At 44.4% G+C, this 24,089-nt stretch overlaps 3 protein-coding genes across 3 annotated transcripts in view; 1 reads left to right on the top strand and 2 right to left on the bottom strand.

Annotated features, from left to right (window-relative positions):
* Positions 1–694: 694 nt before the first annotated feature.
* IL17D (interleukin 17D) lies at positions 695–5,838 on the bottom strand. The gene is made up of 3 exons (XM_014069608.2): positions 5,745–5,838; positions 3,302–3,597; positions 695–2,139 (listed from the first exon to the last, which is right to left on the bottom strand). The coding sequence occupies exons 1-3, from the start codon at positions 5,757–5,759 to the stop codon at positions 1,818–1,820; spliced, it is 633 nt and encodes a 210-aa protein (XP_013925083.2). The 5' UTR covers positions 5,760–5,838; the 3' UTR covers positions 695–1,817.
* A 2,583-nt stretch (positions 5,839–8,421) lies between these two features.
* Positions 8,422–24,089, bottom strand: part of IFT88 (intraflagellar transport 88) — a 50,755-nt gene continuing 35,087 nt past the window's right edge. The window contains exons 26-27 of the mRNA XM_014069612.2: positions 11,048–11,149; positions 8,422–8,677 (exon numbers count right to left, since the gene is read on the bottom strand). Coding sequence (XP_013925087.1) covers positions 8,556–8,677; positions 11,048–11,149 — 224 coding nt within the window. The 3' untranslated portion in view covers positions 8,422–8,555. The remainder of the gene's footprint in view (positions 8,678–11,047; positions 11,150–24,089) is intronic.
* Positions 16,900–20,564, top strand: LOC148044323 (uncharacterized). Its single transcript, XM_087721996.1, has 6 exons — positions 16,900–16,956; positions 18,368–18,430; positions 18,603–18,667; positions 19,204–19,344; positions 19,571–19,744; positions 20,090–20,564. The coding sequence occupies exons 1-6, from the start codon at positions 16,900–16,902 to the stop codon at positions 20,562–20,564; spliced, it is 975 nt and encodes a 324-aa protein (XP_087578122.1).

The raw sequence follows: 24,089 nt of genomic DNA, 5'->3' as shown, positions 1-24,089 counted from the left end.
CAAGTCTTAAAGCTGTCAAGTTGCAAGACCCTTGCACCCCTAACCCTTTAGAAAGAAAAACCTCAGGGGTGTTCAAACTTGACAGCTTTAAGACTTGCACACTTCAACTCCCAGAATTCCTCCTCTCACTCTTCAACTTGATGATGTGTGGACGGGTGGGGGGAGGGAGCTGGAATCGGTTCTAAACGGCACTGTAGATTTGTGGAACCTCTTCTATAGAAGAGTTTAGAACTGGCAGGAACCCACCCCTGATGTAAGCCCAAACTTAAAGTAAAACCCCAACCTGAATGTTTTTAAACAATGGTTATTTATTCTATGAACATCACTTGATAAGTACTTAATATTTCTATAGTTGGCAACCCCCACACCCCTTTGGTACATTTCTGCTAGAGCTAATAAACAACCAAGATCAATAGCCACTGACAGATCTATTCTCTATACATTTATTTAGTCTCTTTTTAAAAAGCATTTAAATTGATATCCATCAGCAAGCTTAATGTATTCAATAGTTTTTAACAGTTCTAATGTAATTCTAGTGCTTTTGACACAATACCTTATTCAACTATTTTTGGTCCAGAATATAAGATCCTCTATACCAGTGGTTCCCAAACTTGGCCACTTTAAGACTTATGGACTTCAACTCCCAGAATTCTCCAGCCAGCAGAGGTCTGCTGGCTGGAGAATTCTGGGAGTTGAAGTCCACAAGTCTTAAAGTGGCCAAGTTTGGGAACCACTGCTCTATACCATGTCAAAACTATTTACACTTTTAAAAAAACCAGTTGCAGATGCATAGCTAATTTTTCAGCATTTTTTGAAAAAATGTTTTAATTATTCACTTATATTGTTCTTGCTTTCATTTTCAGCGGCCCTCACTTGCATCCTGTAAGGATGTAGAGAAAAGGCAATGAAACATTGATTTCATAGACCACTGAGTGGGGAGGTAGCATCCACTAAGTCTGAATGTTTGCTAAGTCTGAATTTGTCATTTGCATCAATGTATGTCATGTGTTCTATGTAATTGATACGAATAGCATAACTTTCAATTACAACTTCATTTGATGGATAAGCCATCCAAATGAAAAGTTTGTCCATTGTATCCAAAACCTGTTGAACCGAGATTTTATTGTGCACAAAAATCAATGCTACGTCCCTGCTCACAATAGCTTGAGTAATTGATAGCAAAGCCCTGGAATATAAGAACATCTATCTAGCACTTTTAAATATCTTTAAACGTTTCAACGTAAGTGTTCCCCAGCATTACAGTATTGCAACTGTCCAGGATCTGTCAAATCTCCAGTTATGGGGAGAAAAGCATCTTGCAAACCGCACTGTTTTTTAGGTAAAGGTTAAGGTTCCCCTCGCACAGAAGTGCTAGTCGTTCCCTCTAGGGGGCAGTGCTCATCTCTGTTTCAAAGCCGAAGAGCAAGCACTGACTGAAGACGTTCTCTGTGGTCATGTGGCCAGCATGACTAAATGCCAAAGGTGCACGGAACGTTGTTACCTTCCCACCAAAATGGTTCCTATTTTTATACTTGCATTTTTACGTGCTTTTGAACTGCTAGCTTGGCAGAAGCTGGGACAAGTAACGGGAGCACTAGAGATTCAAACCGCCGAAACGCCGACCTTTCTGATTGACAAGCTCAGCGTCTTAGCCACTGAGCCACCTTTTTAAAGGAAGTAAAATTTTAATTACAATTGACCCCAAGTTCTGTGAAACAAACTGAGACGAACTCTGTTGCAGGAAGTAGAGATTACAGTTCTCTGAAACGGAAGTTATGAACCAAAACATCCTTTGTTTCTGGCCTCCTTTCCATTCCTCATTTGGATGCTGGCTTGTCATCATTCTGATTCCCCAGGAATTTCACTGCTCTTTTATCTATGCTGGAATTCACTTGCTGTGCTTCTTTTTCATGTTCTGGTACACAGGTGCAGCCCACAGGAATGGAGACATAATCCTCAGTGTAAACGTAGCGGCCGCCCGTGCAGGATGTGGTTCGGTGCAAGATGACTGTCGGCATGAAGACTGGAGTACTTCGAAAATGGAGATTTTCTTCTCCATAATCACCTGTAAGACAGCCCTTGCACAGGCAGTAGGCTTCAGGAATGTATTTTGGATACCTGGTAGAATCGAAGGAGATTCTGTGCCAAAGGAAAAGAAAAAAGATTTCACTTTGGACATTTTGTCCCCATTTCCCCCCCTACCTCTCCTGCTGCTCTTTGTCCCTCAATTACTTGGGTTGACCTGAATGGAGAGGAATGTTGTATAGCAGAATGTTGAGATGTTCTTTACATTATCATGCTGTTATTAGACCAAGAGAAAAATAAATTAAGCTAAGAACTGGACAATTTACTGTCACCTGGAATAATGCAAGTTGAGTTCTCTTGTTTGGATCACACATCAGTATGGAAACTCTTGGAGATGATGGGTACAACTACACAATCAGCCCCCCTTTTCTATTTTATTATGTTATTTATTTTAATTTATCATTCATCCATTCATTACATTTCTAGGCTGCCTGACTCCCTGCCAACTCTAGACCGCTTACAAATAAAAACACAAAGAAAAGCCACTGCCAACTGGAAAAACCTATGTCTCGTGCAACTAAGAATTGATGACCGGCTGCTATGAGTAAATATTGTCTAACACAAGGGTATCAAACTTGATTACATTGAGGGCCGCATCAGGATTGTGTTTGACTTCAGGGTGGCAGCTTGACATCACTCATGTCAGGGATGCCTGTGGTGGCCTGAGTGATCTGCCAGCTAATGAGGTCCATTTTGGGCTGCAACGGTCTCCTGCAACCCTCTGCCAGTGAAAATGAGCTCAGGATGGCTGCGTGCGGCTCTCCCAAGTTCCATTTTTGCCGACAGAGGCATTGTGGGCTGGTCCTTTGCTATTTCAGGACGGGCCCACGGGCCAGATCTAAATGCCCCATTGGCTGGATCCAGCCCCCGGGCTTTGAGTTTGACACCCCTGGTTTAACAGAACTGCATCCTCCCATATTCTTAATATTAGCTTTAACCCAACTCTTTGTCTTCCTTCCTTTAGCTGTTCTTTTCATGGATTAGGAAGAAATTTAGGCTTATTTTACACATTTTATGTAAAATGAAAGCTCGTTTTCTATAATAGTTGAAGCACCATGCTGGAAACTAGGAGACTGCTTTGGAGGTGAAACCATGTGGTCACCCTGGTTAGTCACTTTTTCTATGCCCTAGGAAGGAGGCAGCAATGTAAAACATTTCCACTTAAACCCACTTTAAAATCTGAAAGGTAAGGAGGAAGAGAAGATGATCAAGTTACCTGTAGGACCAAGGGGAGACACTGTTGAGATTGATGGGGAGCCGGTATTTCTTGTCGGTAGCCAGCCTGCCTCCCACTGGACAACTGATGTTCTGGTCATTTTCCAAGGGCTCCAACTGCAGGGTGTGATGGAAGGCACTGAGCATGCCAGCTGTGAGTCTTCCATACAGCTGTTCCAAAAGCTCTTCAGGTCGGTCTGCACAGGATCGAGAGCGCATGGGACGCTTGCTTATTTTGACAGCTTCTACCGTGGGGAAACTCAGCGCACACAAAAGTAGAGAGACCAGTATCCATCCCTGTAAAGAGAGGAGATGAAACAATATAAAAGATATTTCTAACGGGAGAGGAGGGGAGAAACAAAATTATTCGCTCCCCCCCCCTCAAAACGCAACAGAATTTGACATGCAGAAAAAGAATGTTGGTTAAAAACAATTTCAGGGAGTTTTTCTTGATGATCGTATTGTTTGCTTAAGCCTGAATTTGTCAACATGGCATCTGCGATCTTCTCCAATTCTTCTGCCAGAGCAACTTAACTTTGGAACCCATATTCAGAGATGTGGTGGAATGGTGAAGGTGCTGGGGTGGAAGAATGGGGTGATCCAGGTTCTAGTCCTCCCTTACTAATGGAAGTCGGCTGGATGACCTTGATGCTTTAGTTTGGATTCCTGTCCTATTGCAATGCTTTAATGCAAGTGTTCTTTTCTACCTCTTGGTTTCTGGCACATTATTGCTAGGAACTGACTCAAGAACTTCCTGTCAGGTGCAAAAAGAGCAGGATCACACATGAAGTTCAAATTAAACTGATTTAATATTACTCATGCCTGTGCACAGAATAGGACTATTTAGATGCTAGAATTCAAGAGTGGTTGGACTCAGTCCACTTGTGGCTAGGTAGAGAACCTCTTTTGACTCCATCTTCAGGTTCTGCCACTTCTATTCCTTGTAGAGATGGCTATTTCCAAAGGATTGTACTATACTTTGGAAATAGCCATCCAGAATCATTGGTTGAGTTGGGTAGCTATAGAAATTGAAAAAAATGAGTGAATAATATAATTTATATAATATTTTATAATATAAATATGACACAACTATATAATATTACATAGAATTATATAATAATGAGTGAATAATATAATTTATATAATATTTTATAATATAAATATGACACAACTATATAATATTACATAGAATTATATAATATAGCTCGGAAAAGTGTTGGAATACAAACACAGGACCTGTAAAGCTTTCACTGTCCAGAATATATCGTTACAATCACAACGGAAGCATTGCAGAGCCTTAATGCCCATAAAAATAGTTTACATCAGGGTTAGTCAACCTTTTTATACCTACCGCCCACTTTTGTATTTCTGGTAGTATTAAAATTTTCTAACCGCCCACCGGTTCCACAGTAATGATGATTTATAAAGTAGAGAAGTAACTTTATAAAATTTATAAAGCAGAGTTACAGCAAACCCCTACCACCCACTATAAAAGCTGGAATGCCCACTAGTGGGCGGTAGAGACCAGGTTGACTACTACATGGTGAATTTTGCACCAACACCTATCCTTGTTTAGCATCTTACAATGCTTTAGTTTGTCCTATTTCAATGGTTTGATTCAAGTGTTCTTTTCTATTACACATGTCTATGGAGATTCTCAATCATCCAGTTCATGGCTGTCCCAAAAGAACTTTTTTCAACTTTTTTAACTGGACTTTCTGGTTTTCCTTTGAAGACCTTAAGCTTCCCATCCAATATTCTTCAGCTCTTCTTTTTTTACCTTTTCGTTTCTTTTCTTTCTTTTCTACCTTTTCGTTTCTTTTCTTTCTTTTCTACCTTTTAGTTTCTGGCTGAAATTGCCAGATTGTTGCTAGAAATTTACTCAAGAATGGGTTAAGATCAGCTACAACGAGGCACCAAAGTTATTCGTATAAATACGTTTCACCTGAAGCACCAGCGAGGATCTAACGGGGCTCGTTCGGTCAGACGGCTCTTCCCGGCTTATTCTCCGCCTGTTCCTTTCCATAAAAGCAGCCTGGCCAACCGTCGCAGTTCCGCCACTTTTTACTCACCGCCGCCACCCCGTCCCTCCAAAGGCGCGCTTTTACGCGGCTTGTCCCGACAGCTGGCCGCTTTGCGCGCAGCCCAAAGCCCCGAAACGAGCGCCTTGCCTGCGCCTTCATCTTTCCCCGACGACGCCCGCTCGTTTAATTCCCACGCGAGCTCGCCGAAGAAGCGGCAGCAGAGGCGAAAGGAAGCGCGGCGTTTCGGCGGCTGGGCTAAGCCTTCTCGCTTGCCCGCGACGCCGAACGGGGAAGAAACGCAAGAGCAAAAGCGACCCAGGCCGGAGCAAAGGGCTCCGAACCCGTCGGGTCGAAGTCGGCGTCGCGGGCAGGTCAAAAGGCCTCGCCCCGATTCCTCCCCGCCTTGACACGCGTCTTTACCTTGGCCGTCTGCATGACAGGGACGCCTTAGCGCGCGGAACGGCGGGAAGGGCTGACTAGGCGAGCGCTTGGGCTCCTCCTGGCCCTGGAGGCGTGCGGGGAGGGGGGGAGTTGGAAAAGCTCCCGGCTTCTCGCAGCAAGACCCCCGGCTGTCGGTGCCAGAAACCTTCAAGGCTCCGGAAGAAAAGAGCCTGTTGCTCGAGAGGTTCCCTCGCTGGGCTGACTGAAGCGGGGAACGCCGCCGGGTCCTTTGGCGCACCGATCCGGAGGGTGTCGCCTTGCATCGGAGCCCCGGGACAAAAATCATCTAAGCCATAATTGGATGTTGTTGCAGCCAAATTTTGAATCACTAAGAGCCGTTGATTCAACAACGCGGGTAGAAGCCCACCTCAACCCCCCCCCCCAAAAGAGGGATGGAGTTGGGGAACTCCAACAACTCGCCTCCAGAGGTGGTGGGGGTTCCAACACTGGAGGATTGGACAACCATTTGTCTGGAGTGGTGTAGGGTCTCCTCCTCGAGCAGGGGGATGGGTTAGATGACCTCCAAGGTCCCTTCCAACTCTATTATTCTATAAGGGTCTCCTCCTTGAACGGGGTTGGACTACAAGACCTCTGAAGTCCCTTCCAACTCCGTTATTCTGAATAAGAGGTTGGACTATATGACCATTGAGACCCTTCTAACTTGTTATTCTGTAAGGGTATTCTGCTTGAGCAAGGGTTTGGACTAGATGACCTCTGAGGTCCCCTCCAACTCTGTGATTCTATTATTCTGTAAGGGTCGGCTGCCTTAGCAGGGGGTTGGACTTGACTAGATGGCCACCAAGTACCCTTTCAACTCTGTTATTCTGAGCAAGGGGTTGGACTAGATGATCTCCAAGGTCCTTTCCAACTTCATTATTCTATTATTCTGAGAGGACAAGATGGTTGGTGCTTAAGTAAGTTCTTTATCTGGATTTCTTTCTATTTGGAAAGAAATTTGAAGTCCTATAAACTGGATCCTGACTTGTAAAGAAATAGTTGTACAGGTAGTCTTTGATTTACAACAGTCCGTTGAAGTTACAACCCAGCACCGGAAAAAAAAGTGATTTGTTACCATTTTCCAAACTTATAAGCATTGCGGTATCCCCGTGGTCATGTGATCAAAATTCAGCCGCTTGGCAACTGACTCAGGCTTATGATAGTCACAGTCTCCCTCATCTTTTGCGCCCTGACAAGCAAAGTCAATGGGGAAGCCAGATTCACTTAACAACCTGTGTTGCTAATTTAACAACTACAGTGATTCACTGAAGAACTATGGCAAGAATGATGGTAAAAACGGGGCCAAATTCACTTCACAAATGTCTCACCTAGCAACATAAATTTTGGGTTCAAGTGTGATCATAAGTCGAGCACTACCGCTACGGTAAGCACTTTTGGCAAATTTTCTGAGAGGAATCCGTCACAAAGCAAATAATTGTTGGCTCACATGGTGATAGGAAATATGAGGTTTTTTTGTAAATATTTTTAGATTCACTTTTTCTCCAGAGCCCACATACCAATTTCTGCATTGGTGCATCTGCAGTCCATTGAGATAGACGGTGGCCATGATATTATGAAGGTTTTCCATACAAATCCCAATGTTTTCATTTGTGCTTATTATTACAAGGAGGTACAAGATCAATGCCCGGGAGTTACAGAGCAATTTAAATGTATGGCTTACTTTTGTGTGTGAGTGTGCATGTGCAAGTCTGGTTCCTCCCGCCATAGAGTCTCCTCCTAACATGGCATTCTTTTTCCTCTGCCTGTCCTAACTGAAAGCCCTATCAATTGTGGAGCTGACCGGAAAACCCGCTCCTTGCCATAAAGTCCCCTCCTGGTGTGCTGTGCTTCCCCTCCCCCAACTGGAAAGTCCTCTCAAAATTGTGGTGCTGACTGGTGACAGGGAACCGCAACAGAGGGATGAAAGAGCCACATGCAGCTCCAGAGCCATGGGTTGCTGACCCCTGGATTAAAACACTGTTAGACACAAGTTCTTGACTGATGGTATGCTGCAGGTATAGGATGGTTTATAGAAAATTGCTTCAGTTACAATAAGGAACAATTTTACTTGGTTAAAAAATATTCTGTGATTACCATATCATGGCATAAATAAATCTCATGTGCACAGAACTGTATAAAATTTTGCCGTGTACAAGACAGGGATTTCACATTTTGCAATTTGGAAAACATGGATAAACTGTGGTCAAATATAATCAAATAATGATTAGGAATGCTTAAAATTTCTTACACTTAGAAAATGTAATTTATCTCCATCGATAGCATTGTTAGATATTCTCAATTCACTTTCTAAAGTATTTGCCCAAATGCCCTGGAATGATTCTCCTGAATCAGCCACAAAGTTCTGGGAGGAGCTGATACAATTAACAAATCCACCTGCCATCTCCATTGTTTTTGGCCTCCATGACTGATGTCCTACCACTCATGGCTTGACTCTTAAGCTTTCCTTTCAGTGGCAATACTTCAAGTAGACATTTTAGGATGAGCAATTGTTCTCCAACAAAACTCTAAGCTTATCAAGGCAAATAGATGGGTTATGATATAAAGGCTGTTCACTGGTCCCACAGATCATCATTTAGGTGGTTTGGGTAAGCATAAAAGATATGAGATAAAAGATATGATTGATAACAAACGCACAAGATTTTAAATTCTTACTATAAAAACTTTACTTAAAATAAAGATTTCATTTATATAGTGTTCAGATAAATATAAATCTCTATAAAGATTATTTTTTCTTTTGCAACTTTTAAAAAATAATTGAACTGGTCTAAAAAGTTATTCTGGAAGCAGATCATCGCCTACGTCTTCATCAGCAAACTCATCTTCATCCATTTTTTTCCTTAGTGCTGTTTTTGGCCTCTCAGCTTGAGGTCCAAGTGGATCCAGGTAGGAAGCATCTATATTTTGAAAAGAAAGTGGGAAAAATAGATCTAAGAAATTTCTTCACTTACTGAATAGCTGGAACAGTTCCTCTAACTTTTCATATTTATCCACTGAGTGATATCAATATACTAGAAGATAATAATATAATCCAAAATTATCTTGTTAAGTTATTGAAATGGGCTGAAAGTTAAAATCATTAAATTAAACAAAGACAAATGCAAAGTCTTTAATTCAGATAACAAAAATCAAATTCACATTTAAAAATACAGAATACGAGGCTTAGAAGAATATTTGGAAGGGAGGGAGGGAGGGAGGGAGGGAGGGAGGGAGGAAGATGAGTGAGAAGAGTGATGTGACTTCAAAAAAGGCAAATGCAATTTTAGACTACATCAACATGAGCATAGTTTTTAAACTGTAGGAAACTTTATTCTACTTTGCTCAAAAACCTGAGTTTCAGGCACCTGTTCTTTAAAAAGATTTCACAGAAATTAATAAATTCACAAAGTACAATAAGGATAACCAGGCACTTAAAAACACTGGCATGTGAAGAGACTAAACAATTAGGAAAATTTTAGCTTTGAATAATTGTGGGGGTGGACGGTGGAACTGCACTTTTCAAATACCTAAAAGAGTGTCAGTCAGAGGAAGGTTCTGTGAACCTGTTCTCCATTATGTCACAGTACAAGATACAAAATAAAGATTAAACTACAGGTAAATGGATCCTAATTAGATGTTAAAATAAAAATAATATTGTGGAACCAATTGCCCAATGAAATCAATTACCTGGTGAAATCAGTTATCTAGTGCATGCTTCTCTTCACTAGATGTATTCACATGGAGGCCAAACAGCCATCTGTTGTGCATGTTTGAATTTGAATTTGGATTCTTACACCCAACAGAAGCTGGATTTAGTGTCCCCCCTCCAATTCTGTGTTAGAATAAATCACATTTCACAGTCCAAGAAAAGTAGTTGTTCACTTTTCTCCAAAATTGAAGGATCTCATGCAGAGGTGGGTTCTTACTGGTTCAGCCCGGTTGAGCTGAACTGGTAGTGGTATGGTGGCTTGGATCGCTGGAATCGGCAGTGACCCAGGCCTGCCATGCCCCAAACTGGTTCCCCAGTCACCGCTGCTGTCATTTTGTTTTTTAGTTCTGCGCATGAGCAGAACAATTTTAATTTAATTGCGCATGTGCGTGTGCAAAGTGTGCACATGAGCGAACCGGCAGTAAAGTCCGCCCCTGATCTCATGTCATGTCCTATCAAATTTTAGAGATCTTTCTCCCAGTAATACTACCATATATTCTCTGCTGCACCAATGAAGACAAGAATCTCCAATTTGGGAGCAAAGAAATGTCATGAATCTGTTATGTTGGAGTCAGTTACAAACCATATATTCTTCAGAAAAGCAAGACTGCCAGACACATAACTCACCCAAGAACTAAATGAAAAAAAGTAGTTGGAACACAAACTGCTCCATTAAGCCCACATTTCACAGGCGAATGGCTGCAGCCACGCAATAAGTATCTTGCCTCAGATCTTGAATATCTGAAGAAGGGAAGAATCAGCCTCAAACTATAAACTTTTTCTCTTCCCATACAGCTCCGGCTTTCTCTTCCAAACTCTCAACTCAATTACTAACTCCTCTCTATTTCTGGAGGCTCCTTCACTCATGCAAATGTAAATTCAATGTCCCATAACAGACAAATATCCAAAGAATCTTGGCTTCCTTCCCTCCCTCTTCTGCCTCGGCCTCCCAGCAATTTGCATCCTTGCAACAAGCAGCAAACAGCCCTTTTCAGTTTCGGCACAAGCAGCTGATTGTCAGTTGGATTGGCCAATCAGCTTTTTCAGGCTGCAGGGATTGCCATACCCTATTGCCAGCTCTGCATGCCCCATTTACTCTGAAAAATACGGTAATATGTACCTTTTTTATGACTAGTCACTGTCCCTGTAAATTTTTGAGCCTACAAAGATATCTGTTACTACATCAATGTCTCTACTTGCATTGGCATGGCATTTACCATAACTTAGGGTTTTTGAAGAATAATCTTATTTTAGTATTTTTTCACAATTAACAGAAGACCCTATAAGTCTTTCTTACTTACAGATACCAAAGTGTCATTGCCGGAATATCTAGGTTGATGTTTCTTTCCAGATATGCTAATGATGTCCCTGTGATATCACTTTAGGCTGATAGGCCATTTTAATTCCACTTTTCATACTGTTTTTCTCATATAAACTATTACTCTTTTGCTTAAAGAGTAATAGTTCTCCTTTCCTCCCATTATAAAACCTTACTTATAGCAATGACGTAAAGAGTTAAATTTTAGGCTCTGTACATCTGGCCAATTCTGTGAAAGTAAATAATTAGACATATACTTACCTATTTCTTTATTAACACTACTTTCATATGGCTCATTTGTTCCTGGCAAAGATTTCAATTTCGCACTCAGACGTTCTCCTTTAATTGCCGTGCTACCAGGTTCTGACATAAGAGAGAATAATGTTCAATATGATTTTAGGTGAACATAGCACAAAGAAAGTCTGTATGAAACATGAATTTTTTACAAAGTTAGAGCTTTCCCACATACAGTGACTTTGCCATAACCCAAATGAGTAACTTGAAACTATGACCAGATTCTGACCTTGAATCAATCTGTTCTGGATTGCTATTTTAGTAATCCTTACAAGCTACTGATAAAATTGGTTTGTAAGGTAAACAGCAAAAGCCAAGGCTGATCTTACATGCCTTACCTAAGACATTCAGCTGAATTCAAAGCTGAGTTGAATTTCACAATCAATGTTCCTAACTAAAACTTGTACCCACAATATGCCACACCTAGGCACAATAACGTCAATAACGCATGTCATAATATAACTTGACAAAAAGGCAAGATATAAATACCAATGGCATGGTGCACATCAGTGACGTGCGGTCAGCTTTATGCCTGGTGAGGCACCTTTTAGACTTGTGGACGTCAACTCCCAGAATTCCAGTCAGGCATGCTCAGTTCCAATTTAAAGCGACAGCATTTTTCCCCCTTGCAAAATAAATTTTTCCATTCTTTTTCTTCTCCCTCCCCCTCCTTCCTCCCTCTCTCCCTCCCTCCCCGCTCTCTCAAACAGACACACGCGCACAGAGAACTTGAATCCCTTTCTCACTCACTCACTCTCAAACAAACACAAACACAGAAGTTGGATTGGATATATTTTCCAAAGGCTTGAAAACAGCTCCTCTGCCATACCCCGCCCCCCCATTCCCCTGCTGCCTTCCAATCGGGGCCTTTGATTGCAGGTGAATCACGTTGCCTTTTCAAACTTGTAATCAGTGAAGCTGGGCTTATATACTTTTATCCAGCTGTGTGTGTGTGTGTGTGTGTGTGTGTGTATGTGTGTATTTGAAAAGGCAACGTGGTTTTGTATGCAATCAAACTTTTTGAATTCTTCCCCCCTCCCCACACACGCACCTTTTCCAGCTGTTTCAGAGAGGATTTCAACTCTGCTTTTGCCTGCCCTCATGAAAAGAAAAAAAAGCCTCTAAAAATGCCATCTACAGGAAGCAAGAGAACACATGCCTCCTTTGCATAAGAAATTTTTCGTCTTTTAACCCTTGCTTAACTCTGCTCAAGTGATCATAAAGATAGACTAAAGGAGGCCCATAGTTCTCTCGCCTCCCACTGCAGTTAAGCACTAAGCAGCGTCATCCACTGTGACTCAGGCAGCAACTACCTCAGCCTTTTTCCTTTTAATTATTCTCTTCTTTTCCTCATGACGCTGGTGAGGCCACGCCTCCCCTGACTGCATGTCCCTGTGATGATGATGTTGGGTAATGAAATGTCTGCAAGCAATAAACCAAGCTCAGAGAGCACCAAGGACTCTACATTTCAACCCTGAGCTACAAAGATTTGAATTAAATTGAATTATTCAGCTAAAGGGGATACCACGGTGGATACAATTTTCCCAGGAAAACCTTCATGTAGGATTTTTTTATTGTTTCTGCTGTTTCAAGTTTATAAAAATGCAAAAAAAAGCAGATGAGACCACCACATATATGAGGAACCATGGGGATTTCAGAGTAAAGGTTTGCCATTTGCCTTTGGTATTAGAACAGTGATATCCTTATTTTGGTGGCATGAGGGCACCCTTTGTCCCCCTTCATATTCAAAGGTGCCCATTTCTTGTGAGCCATATAAGGCTCACCCCTAGCACCTATCCACAACTAGATAAAATATTAAGGCCGTGTCATGAAACACTGATTGTGATGACTTTGACTGCTACACATATATATATCCAGGATCCCAATCCTTGTGCTGAGGTGTTGAGGTGCTGAGTAGTGGAGGAGCTGAGGTGCTGAATTGCGGAAGTGTTGAGAAGCTAAGGTGCTGAAGTGCAGAGGTTCTGAAGTGCGGAGGTTCTGAGGTGCTGAAGTGCGGAAGTGCTGAGGTTCTGAGGTGCTGAAGTGCTCAGGCACTGAAGTGCTGAGGAGCTGAAGTGCGGAGGTTCTGAAGTGCTGAGGTTCTGAGGTGCTAAAGTGCTGAGGTTCTGAAGTGCTCAGGCACTGAAGTGCTGAGGAACTGAGGTGCGGAGGTACTAAAGTGCTGAGGTGCTGAAGTGCTGAGGAGCTGAAGTGCGGAGGTGTTGAGGAGTTAAGGTGCTGAAGTGCGGAGGTTCTGAAGTGCGGAGGTTCTGAAGTGCGGAGGTTCTGAGGTGCTGAAGTGCGGAAGTGCTGAGGTTCTGAGGTGCTGAAGTGCACAGGCACTGAAGTGCTGAGGAGCTGAAGTGCGGAGGTTCTGAAGTGCTGAGGTTCTGAGGTGCTAAAGTGCTGAGGTTCTGAGGTGCTGAAGTGCTCAGGCACTGAAGTGCTGAGGAACTGAGGTGCGGAGGTACTAAAGTGCTGAGGTGCTGAAGTGTTGAGGAGCTGAAGTGCTGAGGTGTTGAGGAGTTAAGGTGCTGAAGTGCGGAGGTTCTGAAGTGCGGAGGTTCTGAGATGCTGAAGTGCTGAAGTACTGAGGTTCTGAGGTGCTGAAGTGCTCAGGCACTGAAGTGCTGAGGAGCTGAGGTGCTGAAGTGCTACAGATCTGAAGTGCTGAGGTGCTGAAGTGCTGACTTCTGAGGTGCTGAGGTTCTGAAGTGCTGAGGTTCTGAGGTACGGAAGTGCTGAGGAGCTGAGGTGCGGAGGTGCTGAAGTGCTGAGGAGCTGAAGTGCGGAGGTGCAGAAGTGCTAAGGTGCTGAGGTGCTAACGTGTGGAGGACCAGCGGATCCTGGTAAGGACACACTTCTGGAATTATGGTCCAGTGGGTCACAGGTCACACTTCTACAGCTGAGATGCCATTGCCCACCTTGCACCAAGCCTTGATGACATGTTTGCTTTCAGTATTTAGTGAAATGGGGGGGGGGGGCAGACACCTTGGTGGATGTCTGTAAAATCCTGTTGCCAATCCCCATTTTAAAGGCAGATAAATCATAGAATCAATATAGAGTATCAAGAAGACTTCTGCTATTTGTCGACCTCCGTTCTGATCAAACATTGAAGAAAAAAAGCTGCAAACCTCAATAGTTGAGCTTGTTTTGCATATGAAGCTCTCATCACTATTGCAAATTTTGTTGATGCAATTGTGATGTCATGCAACCCCACAAAAAAGGTACTGTGAGGAAGTAACTTGTTGGGATATCTTTGCAGATTGGCATTTGGGAACAAAGTGAGAACTTTTCCCACACACTAAATCAAAACATGTACCTCTAGAAATTGTTTTGAATTGTTTGTGTCTGTTGTGGCATGAAAGGGAAAAATGTTCTTTGAATTGAAAGGTCTTCATGGGGAATATTGACGGCCAGTTATATAGATCATTTGAGATAGTTCACAGATCCATGCTGCGTCCCAGTGGTGGGATTCAGCCAGTTCACACCTATCCGGGAGAACCGGTTGTTAACTTTATGAGCAGTTTGGAGAACCAGTTGTTGGAAGAAATCTCCTTTTGTTTTTTTCTACTTTACAGGGCTAATCCTGTAAGGAAGGCAGGAAGGAAACATTCTGGTGCTGTTTCTAGTCTAATCTTTATTGCCCTCCTTACAGAAACTGCCTCTCTGGTTAATCCTAATTACATTGTAACAGCTAAGGTGAAGCGCCCATCGACCTGAGTGATATTGAGTTGGCCACACCCAAAGAATCACATGACCACCGAGCCCCACCTACCCAGCTGGTCATTAGGGCAGAGAACCGGTTGTTAAATTATTTGAATCCCATCACTGCTGCATCCCCTACATTGTAGGATTTACATTTTTAAAGCAATGTTAGTTTTGATCTTACCTGTTATAATCTGTTAATGTTTTATTTCATTTAGCTGCCTAGTGTTGCCTTTAGGTCAGATGGGCCACATATAAATAGGAAAATTGAATTCTGTGGAGTTTAGATAGGAAGGTTGTAGCTTCTAGGAACAATTGAAGGGGTGGAAATGGCATGGGGAACAGGAATGTCTCTTACATGTTGAATTGTCTATCCATCTGCTTTCATGAAAAAGGTCATAAACTTCCCCTGTAAGTCATAGGAGATTGAAAAGTAGCTTAAGGTTATGGGACCTTATCAATTGGAATGGAAATGCCAAATATTTAGTTGAAAGAAAAAAGGAAAGGGGAAACTGCTGGAGAGGGAAGGGCAACGCTTGTCCTAAAGCAGTGGTCCCCAACCTTTTTATCGCCGCGGACCAGTCAGCCTTTGATAATTTTACCGTGGCCCGCTGAGCGTGCGCAGGGGTGGGGGGCGTTGTTCGCGACCCTGCGCCCCTGCCTGCCCACCCCCTCCGCCCACAGGGCTCCCGCGAAGCGGTTCTGGGCACTAGCCCAGAGGGCGGTCATTGGTCGGCGTCCTTCAGAGGTGCGGGGAAAGGTGCATGAGCCTGTTCAGGGTGTCCAAGTTCCGGCACACCGAGGCCAAAGTGGCCCGCAAGGAGGTGGGTGGGCGGGCGTGGTCGTCAGCCGTGCTTACCTCCGGATCGTCTCCCCGGTGAACCGCCGCCCCCACCTGCCGGGACGGGCGGCGGTTCCCTCCTCGCCCCCTCCCCACGGTGGGCTCCATGGGGAGGAAGGGAGCGGCTCTGCCCTCGGCCTCTCGGCGATCCCACTGAAGAGGAATGCCGGCGCTTCCGGAGGCCCGCCCGGCTGCTGGCTGAGCCGTGCTCGCGTGGGCGCCTCCCGAGACACGGTCAGGCCTCGCCCAGGGGAGCCGCGGCCGCCCTCCCGGCTACTTCTTGGCTGCGGGGCAGGTCCGACGAGCCGAAGGGAAGTCGCCGGGACTGCATCCGGGGAAGCCTCGCCCTGCAAATTAGCCGGTCGGGGGGCAAGCAAGGCGGCTTCCCCAAGAGCCCCTCGCTGCGATGAGGCTGGCTGGGCTGGGACCGTATGCCCGCTGCCAACTGGGCTGGGGCCGCTCGGCAGGTGCCTTGTCGTGAGCCAAGGTGGCGCAGTGGTTAAATGCAGCACTGCAGGCTACTGCTAGATCAGCAGTTCAGCGGTTCAAATCTCACCGGCTCAGGGTTGACTCAGCCTTCCATCCTTCCGAGGTGGGTAAAATGAGGACCCAGATTGTTGGGGGCAATATGCTGACTCTCTGTAAACCGCTTAGAGAGGGCTGAAAGCCCTATGAAGCGGTATATAAGTCTATTGCTATTGCTATTGCTATTGCTATATTTCGCTGCAGCCGGAAAGCGGAGCTGCTGGGGTTCGCAGGCCATGCAGCAGTGGGGGATGCGCCGAGCATCGCATGTGGCGGAGCCGGAGCCCTGGCTAGGGAGGGCGGGTTAGCCCTCTTCTCGGCGCCGGAAAAAGCTTCGAAGAGCCTCTTCAAGCGGAGCCGCCTTGGCTGCTGAAGCTTCCGGCTGCAGAGGAAGCACCCGAAGGGCTGTTTCTGCGAGGCTCCCGTTCTCTGCGTTGACGCCTGTTTTGTTCTCGGGACTTCCGTTTCCCCGCAGTGGGGCCGCCTGGGACAGCGAACACCCGGCTTCCGCGGCCCGGTGCCAGGTACTCCACGGCCCGGCACCGGTCCGCGGACCGGGGGTTGGGGACCACTGTCCTAAAGGATCAGAGTAGAGGAATTTGAGGGCAAATGTAATTAACCAATCATGTCCTATTCTAGACATTGTCTCTCAAGTTTACATTTCAATTTTTGAAATAAAAATGTCAAAGCTATTCTGCCTTGTCACCTATTTCTTTATCTTCTAGTTTCCATCACTGATTTTACGATGGAAAAAGATCTGTTGAGAAAATTAAGAGAAAACATGAAGTGTCTCCAAAAAGAGGTAAGAGAAAATATTTGTTCATAGGCTGTCACAATAAACATGTGATGGAATCAGTGGTGGGATTCAGCCTGCCCGCACCTATTCAGGAGAACCGGTTGTTAACTTTCTAAGCAGTTCGGAGAACCGGTTGTTGGAAGAAATCTTATTTTGTTTTTTTCCGCTTTACAGGGCTAATCCTGTAAGGAAGGCAGGAAGGAAACATTCTGGTGTTGTTTCTAGCCTAATCTTTATTGCCCTGCTTACAGAAACTGCCTCTCCGGTTAACCTTTATTACATTGTAACAGCTAAGGCTAAGCCCCCAGCGACATGCGTGACATTGAGTTGGCCACGCCCACCTAGACACATGACCACCAAGCCCTGCCTACCCAGCTGGTCATTAGGACAGAGAACCGGTTGTTCAATTGTTTGAATCCCACCACTGGATGGAATGTATAAAAATTTAAGAAAGACAGACAGGCAGATTAGGTAGTTAGAGATAGACAGAAAGAATATTAATTGTGGTTTCTGTTACGCCACGGTTAAGGCATCAACCTGCAAACTCAGAGACCGACATTTCTTGCCCACTTTAGAAGCAAAGCCAAGTGGGTCACCCTGAGCCAGTCAGCTTCTCTTAGCCCTAGGAAGAAAGCAACACCGAATCACTTCTGAAAAACCTTGCTAAGAAAACGATCAAGACTTCCTCTTCTGTCATCTACCACCGAAGAATGGAGACGTGCTGAGGTATATAATGTATACTTGTAGCTCACCTTAGAATATATTTATGAGAAAAATAAAAACAAATGATTTCTTCACAATTGGTAATTGTGAATAATGCATGTGCAGCATATTTTATAGAGTATATATGTTCGCTTTAAATTTCTACTATATGGATGAAATCCATACACACACACATCTATTCAATACAAACTAGTTTATTTGAAACTTCTATTCAAGAATGGCAATTGTCAGAGTTCATGCTCATTCTTGGTTGGCTCCTTCTTTGCCACATTAGCTAGTTTCTTTGGCCACATACAACACCAGTGGCAGTGAAATAAAATGTAGATGATTCGGATTTTGTTTGAACCACCGTGTTTTGCGTTTCCTAAAGAAATGAACTAACACTAAATCGTTCTTTTTCTATCCCAGTGTGAATAACCTTTATTGCCTGTATTGAACATCTACAGCAATAAATCGGGAGTTGCACATTTGTGCTCATCTTGACATGCATGATTTTAATATGCACAAATATGCTTGTCTACACCCAACTTTTTTTCCTAAAGAGGATGTTTCAACGAATATCTTCTTTACACTGACATGAGAGAATTTATGGAAAACAAATTCATGTAATTCTTCTCATGACCATGAAATGAAGGAAATTATCAAGCAAGCATTTAAAATTCATTTTGTTTTTCATTCTTCACGAAACTGCCAGGTTTCCCGGAGTCCAGAAAAGCACATGGACCAGAACATCAGTTTAAAGATGCGTTCCCATCGGGTAAGCAACCTAGCATGTGAGGAATCTGTTGAGAGCCCAGTACCGAGAGACAATTCATGTCATAAGAAGAGGTGAAGAAGCCCAGTAGGGGTGATGGGGTGGGGGTAGGGGGTAGTGAGTGGGCTGATATGGAAATATATTCCTGACTTGTGATGTATTTTGGCTTCTCTAGATTGTTCAGACAAAAACAGAAAAACTGGAAGGAGATCTGAAGAGAACAAGGGACCAGAGTTATATGTAAGTCTTTGCATAGTTCATCACATCTTTTTATAACCCTATTCAGTTCACACTTTCAATACAACATTCATCATTTGTCCATTGACAATGGGACTGGCCATTTTATGAAACAAGTGATGGAAAATTATATTCTAGTAAAGCTTGGGGAAAAAGGGTGGAATGTGTTGTAATTGTATCAAAAGGTTTATAATTCAAGTACAAAAAAAACCCCCAAGGGCCTAATTTCTCTCTGGTCTTCATAATTTGCAGAAAAACAATGGAAATCTCAAAACTTCTGGCAGAAAAAGAGGAGCTCAAAGTCCAAATTCAGGAGCTTATAAAAGGAAAACCACCAACTGGCCAAAGAAAAAGAGGAGCTCTGCGAAGACTATAAAGAGTATAAAGAAAAGATGAGCAGGTTAAAAAATTTAGATAGCCACCCTGACTTTCTCTTCCTTTCTCAGCTATTTCAATTAGTTTTAATTTTAAACAAGTTTTATAATTCAAATAAAAAAACCTAAGGGAGCTAATTACACTTTGCTCTTGATATTTTACAGAAAAATTAGTTCAGAGGAACTTGGGCAGCTGGAGAAACTGAGGCAAGAGAACGAGAGACTCCGCTGCAAGGCTCAGAAAGAAGCTGCGGAGAAAGCAGAGCTCCTACATGAGAATAATGATCTCAAAGAAGAACTTTATAGGTGAGAAATATTTAGATAGCAATTTGACTTTTTCTTTCAAATTCAGATTTATTTATTAGCTCCCTTAGGCCAGATATACTGGATACAAGAAATATTCCATTCATGTATGTATGTATGTATGTATGTATGTATGTATGTATGTATGTATGTATGTATAACTGAGTAAGAGAAGAGCAATAGTTATAATGGAATGCAATAATAATTAGTAATTCAAGTAACAAATTAAAAGGGCTAATATCTATCTGGTCCTCATAATTTACAGAAAGATAGCAGTGATGTCAAAACTGACCGTAGAAAGTGAAGAGCTCCGAAACAAAACAGAGATTCTGACGTTCAAAAATATTGAACTTACCGATGAGAAAGAGGAGATCTTCAGATCGTACGAAGAAATACTGTGCAGGTGAGAAATTTTTAGATAGCCACCACAAAATATTTCTTCCAGAATTTCATATTAGGGTCTCCTTATCTTAGAAAGCTTGGAAAAACCTGAAATTCTCCTTACTTTAGAAAGAAATTAACAAACTACGTCTCTTATTCTTTTACATATACAAATCTAGGAGTTAGTCTCATGGAATGGGAAGATACGTATAGAAGAGACTTTGCAATCTCCATCCCCCGGTGCCCAACAATATTTATATACTTTCAGAGTGAGAGTTTCCTGACATCAAAGCAGTTCCCGTTATTTTAACTAAGAATACTTTGTTGTTGACCCAGATTTACAGCTAACATTCTGATTTTTTTTCAGAGAGGAACTACTGAGGATAGGCCGCTGCACCTTCTTGACAGACAGAGACCAGATGGAAGACAAAACAGAAGCTCAAGAGAAAATGAAGCCTCAGATGGTGGAATATCAATTGAACCCCAAATGGCTTAAAGCTTCGGTAGACAAAATTAAAAAATCTAAGGAACCCGGGTCAAATATTCTGAGGTGGCTGCAGAAATCTCTCAAACTCCTAAAAGAGGATTCCTCTGAACGGTCAAAACACACCCTGCCAGAATGGCTTAAAGAATCTGCCACCAACCTCCCGGAGGAATGTGCTAAAGCAGCCAGGGAGGATGTGAATGATTGGCTAGAAGCATCAATAAATCATCTCCAGGAAAAAGGGCCAGAAACGTGCGAGTTAGATGTGGAGGGATGGCTAAAAGCATCTATTATAGGCATTCAACATCTACAAGTCAGAGTCTCGCGGAAGCCAGAAAAAAAAGGGATGGCTTGCTGAATCAATAGAAAACCTGAAGAAGGGGACTTCCTGTGGTGACGTCACCGTGCTTAGAGTGGAGGGAAGGAAGCTCTCCTAACTTCTAACTCTAACTCCTTTATTTGGGCTCTTTTTTGAGCACTGTTGATCCTGAAGGGGTCAACAGATTAAAGGGGATACTCTGTAGATGCTGGGGTGATAAGGCAAATCCCCCCACGGATAGGAGAAACCCCCTAAACGGACAAGGAGATATCCTATAAAAGTTCAAGTCAGAGTCTCGTGGAAGCCAGAAAAAAAAGCGATGGCTTGAAGAATCAATAGAAAACCTGAAGAAGTAATGTCCTGAAGGATCTGAAGAATATGTTAAAATGACTTCGAGGATCCTTAGAAAGCCTGTCCCTTTCTAGAGAACCTAGACCAGTTCCTGAAAAATGTCTTCCACAATCTTTGAAAAACCTGGAAGAGGAAGGTCCTGAAGTATCTAATCAAGATGCCAACAAATGGCTTGAAATAGCTATAAAGAATCTTGAGGAAGAAGGACCTAGTATTTAGTATTTTTTTAGTATTTTATTAGGATTTATAGGCCGCCCTTTTCCCTGAGGGGACTCAGGGCGGCTTACAATCATTAGGGAGGGGGTGGAATTCAAAATAAACAATATGTGAGCAAAATAAAATAATAAAAACACAACTTGCATTCAACATTCAACACTCGGGTGGGGCAAATTAGAGGCTTATCCCCAGGCCTGTTGGGATAGCCAGGTCTTAAGGGCTGCGCGGAAGGCCTGGACGGTGGTGAGGGTGCGTATCTCGACGGGGAGATCTTTCCACAGGGTCGGAGCTGCAACAGAAAAGGCTCTCCTCCGTGTAGTCGCCAGTCGACATTGACTGGCGGATGGGATTCGGAGGAGGCCCAGTCTGTGCGATCTTATCGGTCGGAGGGAGGTAATCGGCAGAAGGCGGTCTCTCAAGTACTCAGATCCACTACCATGAAGGGCTTTAAAGATGGTCAACAGCACCCTGAAGCGCACCTGGAGATCAACAGGTAGCCAGTGCAGCTCGCGGAGGATGGGTGTTATGTGGGCGAACCGAGGTGCGCCCACTATCACTCGCGCGGCCGCATTCTGAACTAACTGCAGTCGCCGGATGCACTTCAGGGGCAGCCCCATGTAGAGCACATTGCAGTATTCCAGCCTAGAGATCACAAGGGCTCAAGTGACTGTTGTGAGAGCCTCCCGATTCAGGTAGGGTCGTAACTGGCGGACCAGGCGAACCTGGGCAAATGCCCCCCTGGTCACAGCCGACAGATGATGGTCGAGAGTCATCTGTGGATCCAGGAGGACTCCTAGGTTACGAACCCTATCTGAGGGGTATAAAATTTGACCCCCCCAGCCTGATAGATGGAACATTAGCCAAATTGTTGGGAGGGAAACACAACAGCCACTCGGTCTTGTCCGGGTTGAGTACCAGTTTGTTAGCGCTCATCCAGTTCTTAATGGCCTCAAGACCCTGGTTCATCACGTCCACCGCTTCATTGAGTTGGCACGGGGTGGACAGATACAATTGCGTATCGTCCGCATATTGATGGTATTTTATCCCGTGCCTCCGAATGATCTCGCCCAGCGGTTTCATGTATATGTTAAATAGTAGGGGGGATAAGACCGAACCCTGCGGCACCCCATATTTTAGGGGCCTCAGGGACGATCTCTGCCCCCCGACCAACACCGACTGCGACCTGTCCGAGAGGTAGGAGGAGAACCACTGCAAGACAGTGCCTCCCACCCCCACCTCCCACAGTCGTCACAGAAGGATACCATGGTCGATGGTATCGAAAGCCGCCGAGAGGTCAAGGAGAACCAGGATGGACGCATGGCCTCCATCTCTGGCCCTCCAGAGAACATCGGTCAATGCGACCAAAGTGGTTTCTGTGCTGTAACCGGGTCTGAAGCCGGACTGGAAGGGGTCAAGGTAGCTAGCTTCCTCCAAGGCCCGTTGAAGCTGGAAGGCCACCACCTTCTCAACAACCTTCCCAACAAAGGGAAGGTTGGAGACAGGACGGTAGTTAATTAAAATGGCTGGATCCAAGGATGGTTTCTTCAGGAGGGGTCTCACCACCGCCGTTTTAAGTGCGGCGGGGAAGTGCCCCTCCCGAAGGGAGGCGGTTACGACCGCCTGGATCCAGCCACGTGTCACCTCACTGCTGTTGGCAACCAGCCAGGAGGGACACGGGTTCAGAATACAGGTGGAGGCACTCACAGCTCGAATGGCCTTGTCCACATCCCCAGAGGCAACATCCTGAAACTCAACCCAGAGATGGTTTGCCAAGTGATCCTCTTGTGTCCCGGCTGGATCTGCAGCGGTGGAGTCCAAGTCCGACCGAAACCCAGCAACTTTGTCCGCTAAGAATTGGGCATAATCCTCAGCTCTACCCTGCAAGGGTTCCCCCGTATCCCTCCTATTTAGGAGGGAACGGGTTATCCTAAACAGGGCAGCTGGGCGGGACTCAGCGGACGCAACCAAGGTGGCAATATGAGATCTTTTTGCTGCCCTAAGTGCCCTGATGTACTCCTTGGTGCAAGTTGTTAGGAGTGCTCGGTTCGACTCGGACTTATCGGACCTCCACAAGTGCTCTAGGCGTCTCCTCCGGCGCTTCTTCTCCCGGAGCTCCTCGGTGAACCAAGGAGGTCTCCGGGATCCGCTGACCCGGAGGGGCCGTAGTGGTGCAATCCGGTCAAGAGACTCCGATGCCGCCGAGTACCAGGCAGCAGCCAGAGTCTCCGCCGAACTGTGGGCGAGGGTATCAGGAATAACCCCAAGCTCCGTCTGGAACCTCAAAGGGTCCATCAGTCGCCTGGGGCAGAACCACCTGGTCGGTTCCTCCTCCCTACGGTGGGGGTTTGGCCTCCGGGGGTTTGGCCTCCGGAAGCCTCAGTAGGCAGTGGTCTGACCACGACAGGGGTATGGTCTCATTACCTAAAACGCCACTCCTAGATACTCAGGAATGCCTTGAAGCCTCTATTAAAAGCATTCGGGATCTACAGAAGTCCAGATGAGAAGGTTTGAAAAATCAATAGAGAACCTCAAGAAGCAATGTTCTGAAGGAACCGTGGAAAATATATTTCAATGGCTTCAAGGATCCTTAGAAAGCTTTGCATTTTCTGAAGAACCTATACCACTTCTTGAAAAATGGCTTCAGCAATCCCTGAAAAACTTGGAAAAGGTCCTGCAACACACAAACAAGATGCTAAAAATAGCTTGAAGTATCTGTAAACAGCTTCAAAGAGGAAGGACCGTGAAGCATCCCATGTGGTCCTCAGGAATGGCTTGAAGCATCTATTAAGGGCATCCAGGATCTCAAATAAACTAAGAAATCAAAAACAAGCAGGGGAAGGAGAGAGTGATTTGGGTAGAACTTCCTTGCTCGGAAAGAAATTGAAGTATGGATGGATGGCTTCAGACAAGTGAATATTGCTTCCCCCATTGACTTTGCTTGTTAGAAGCTGGAAGAATAAGTTGCAAATGGAGATCATATGACCTGGGGAACTCCAG

This window comes from Thamnophis sirtalis, unplaced genomic scaffold (genome assembly GCF_051295495.1).
Source record: "Thamnophis sirtalis isolate CommonGarterSnake01/CBP01778 unplaced genomic scaffold, rThaSir2_p1.2 scaffold_8, whole genome shotgun sequence".
NCBI classification, from domain to species: Eukaryota; Metazoa; Chordata; class Lepidosauria; order Squamata; family Natricidae; genus Thamnophis; species Thamnophis sirtalis.
Note: the sequence above shows the minus strand (reverse complement) of the source record. Positions and strands in the feature narration are given on the sequence as shown.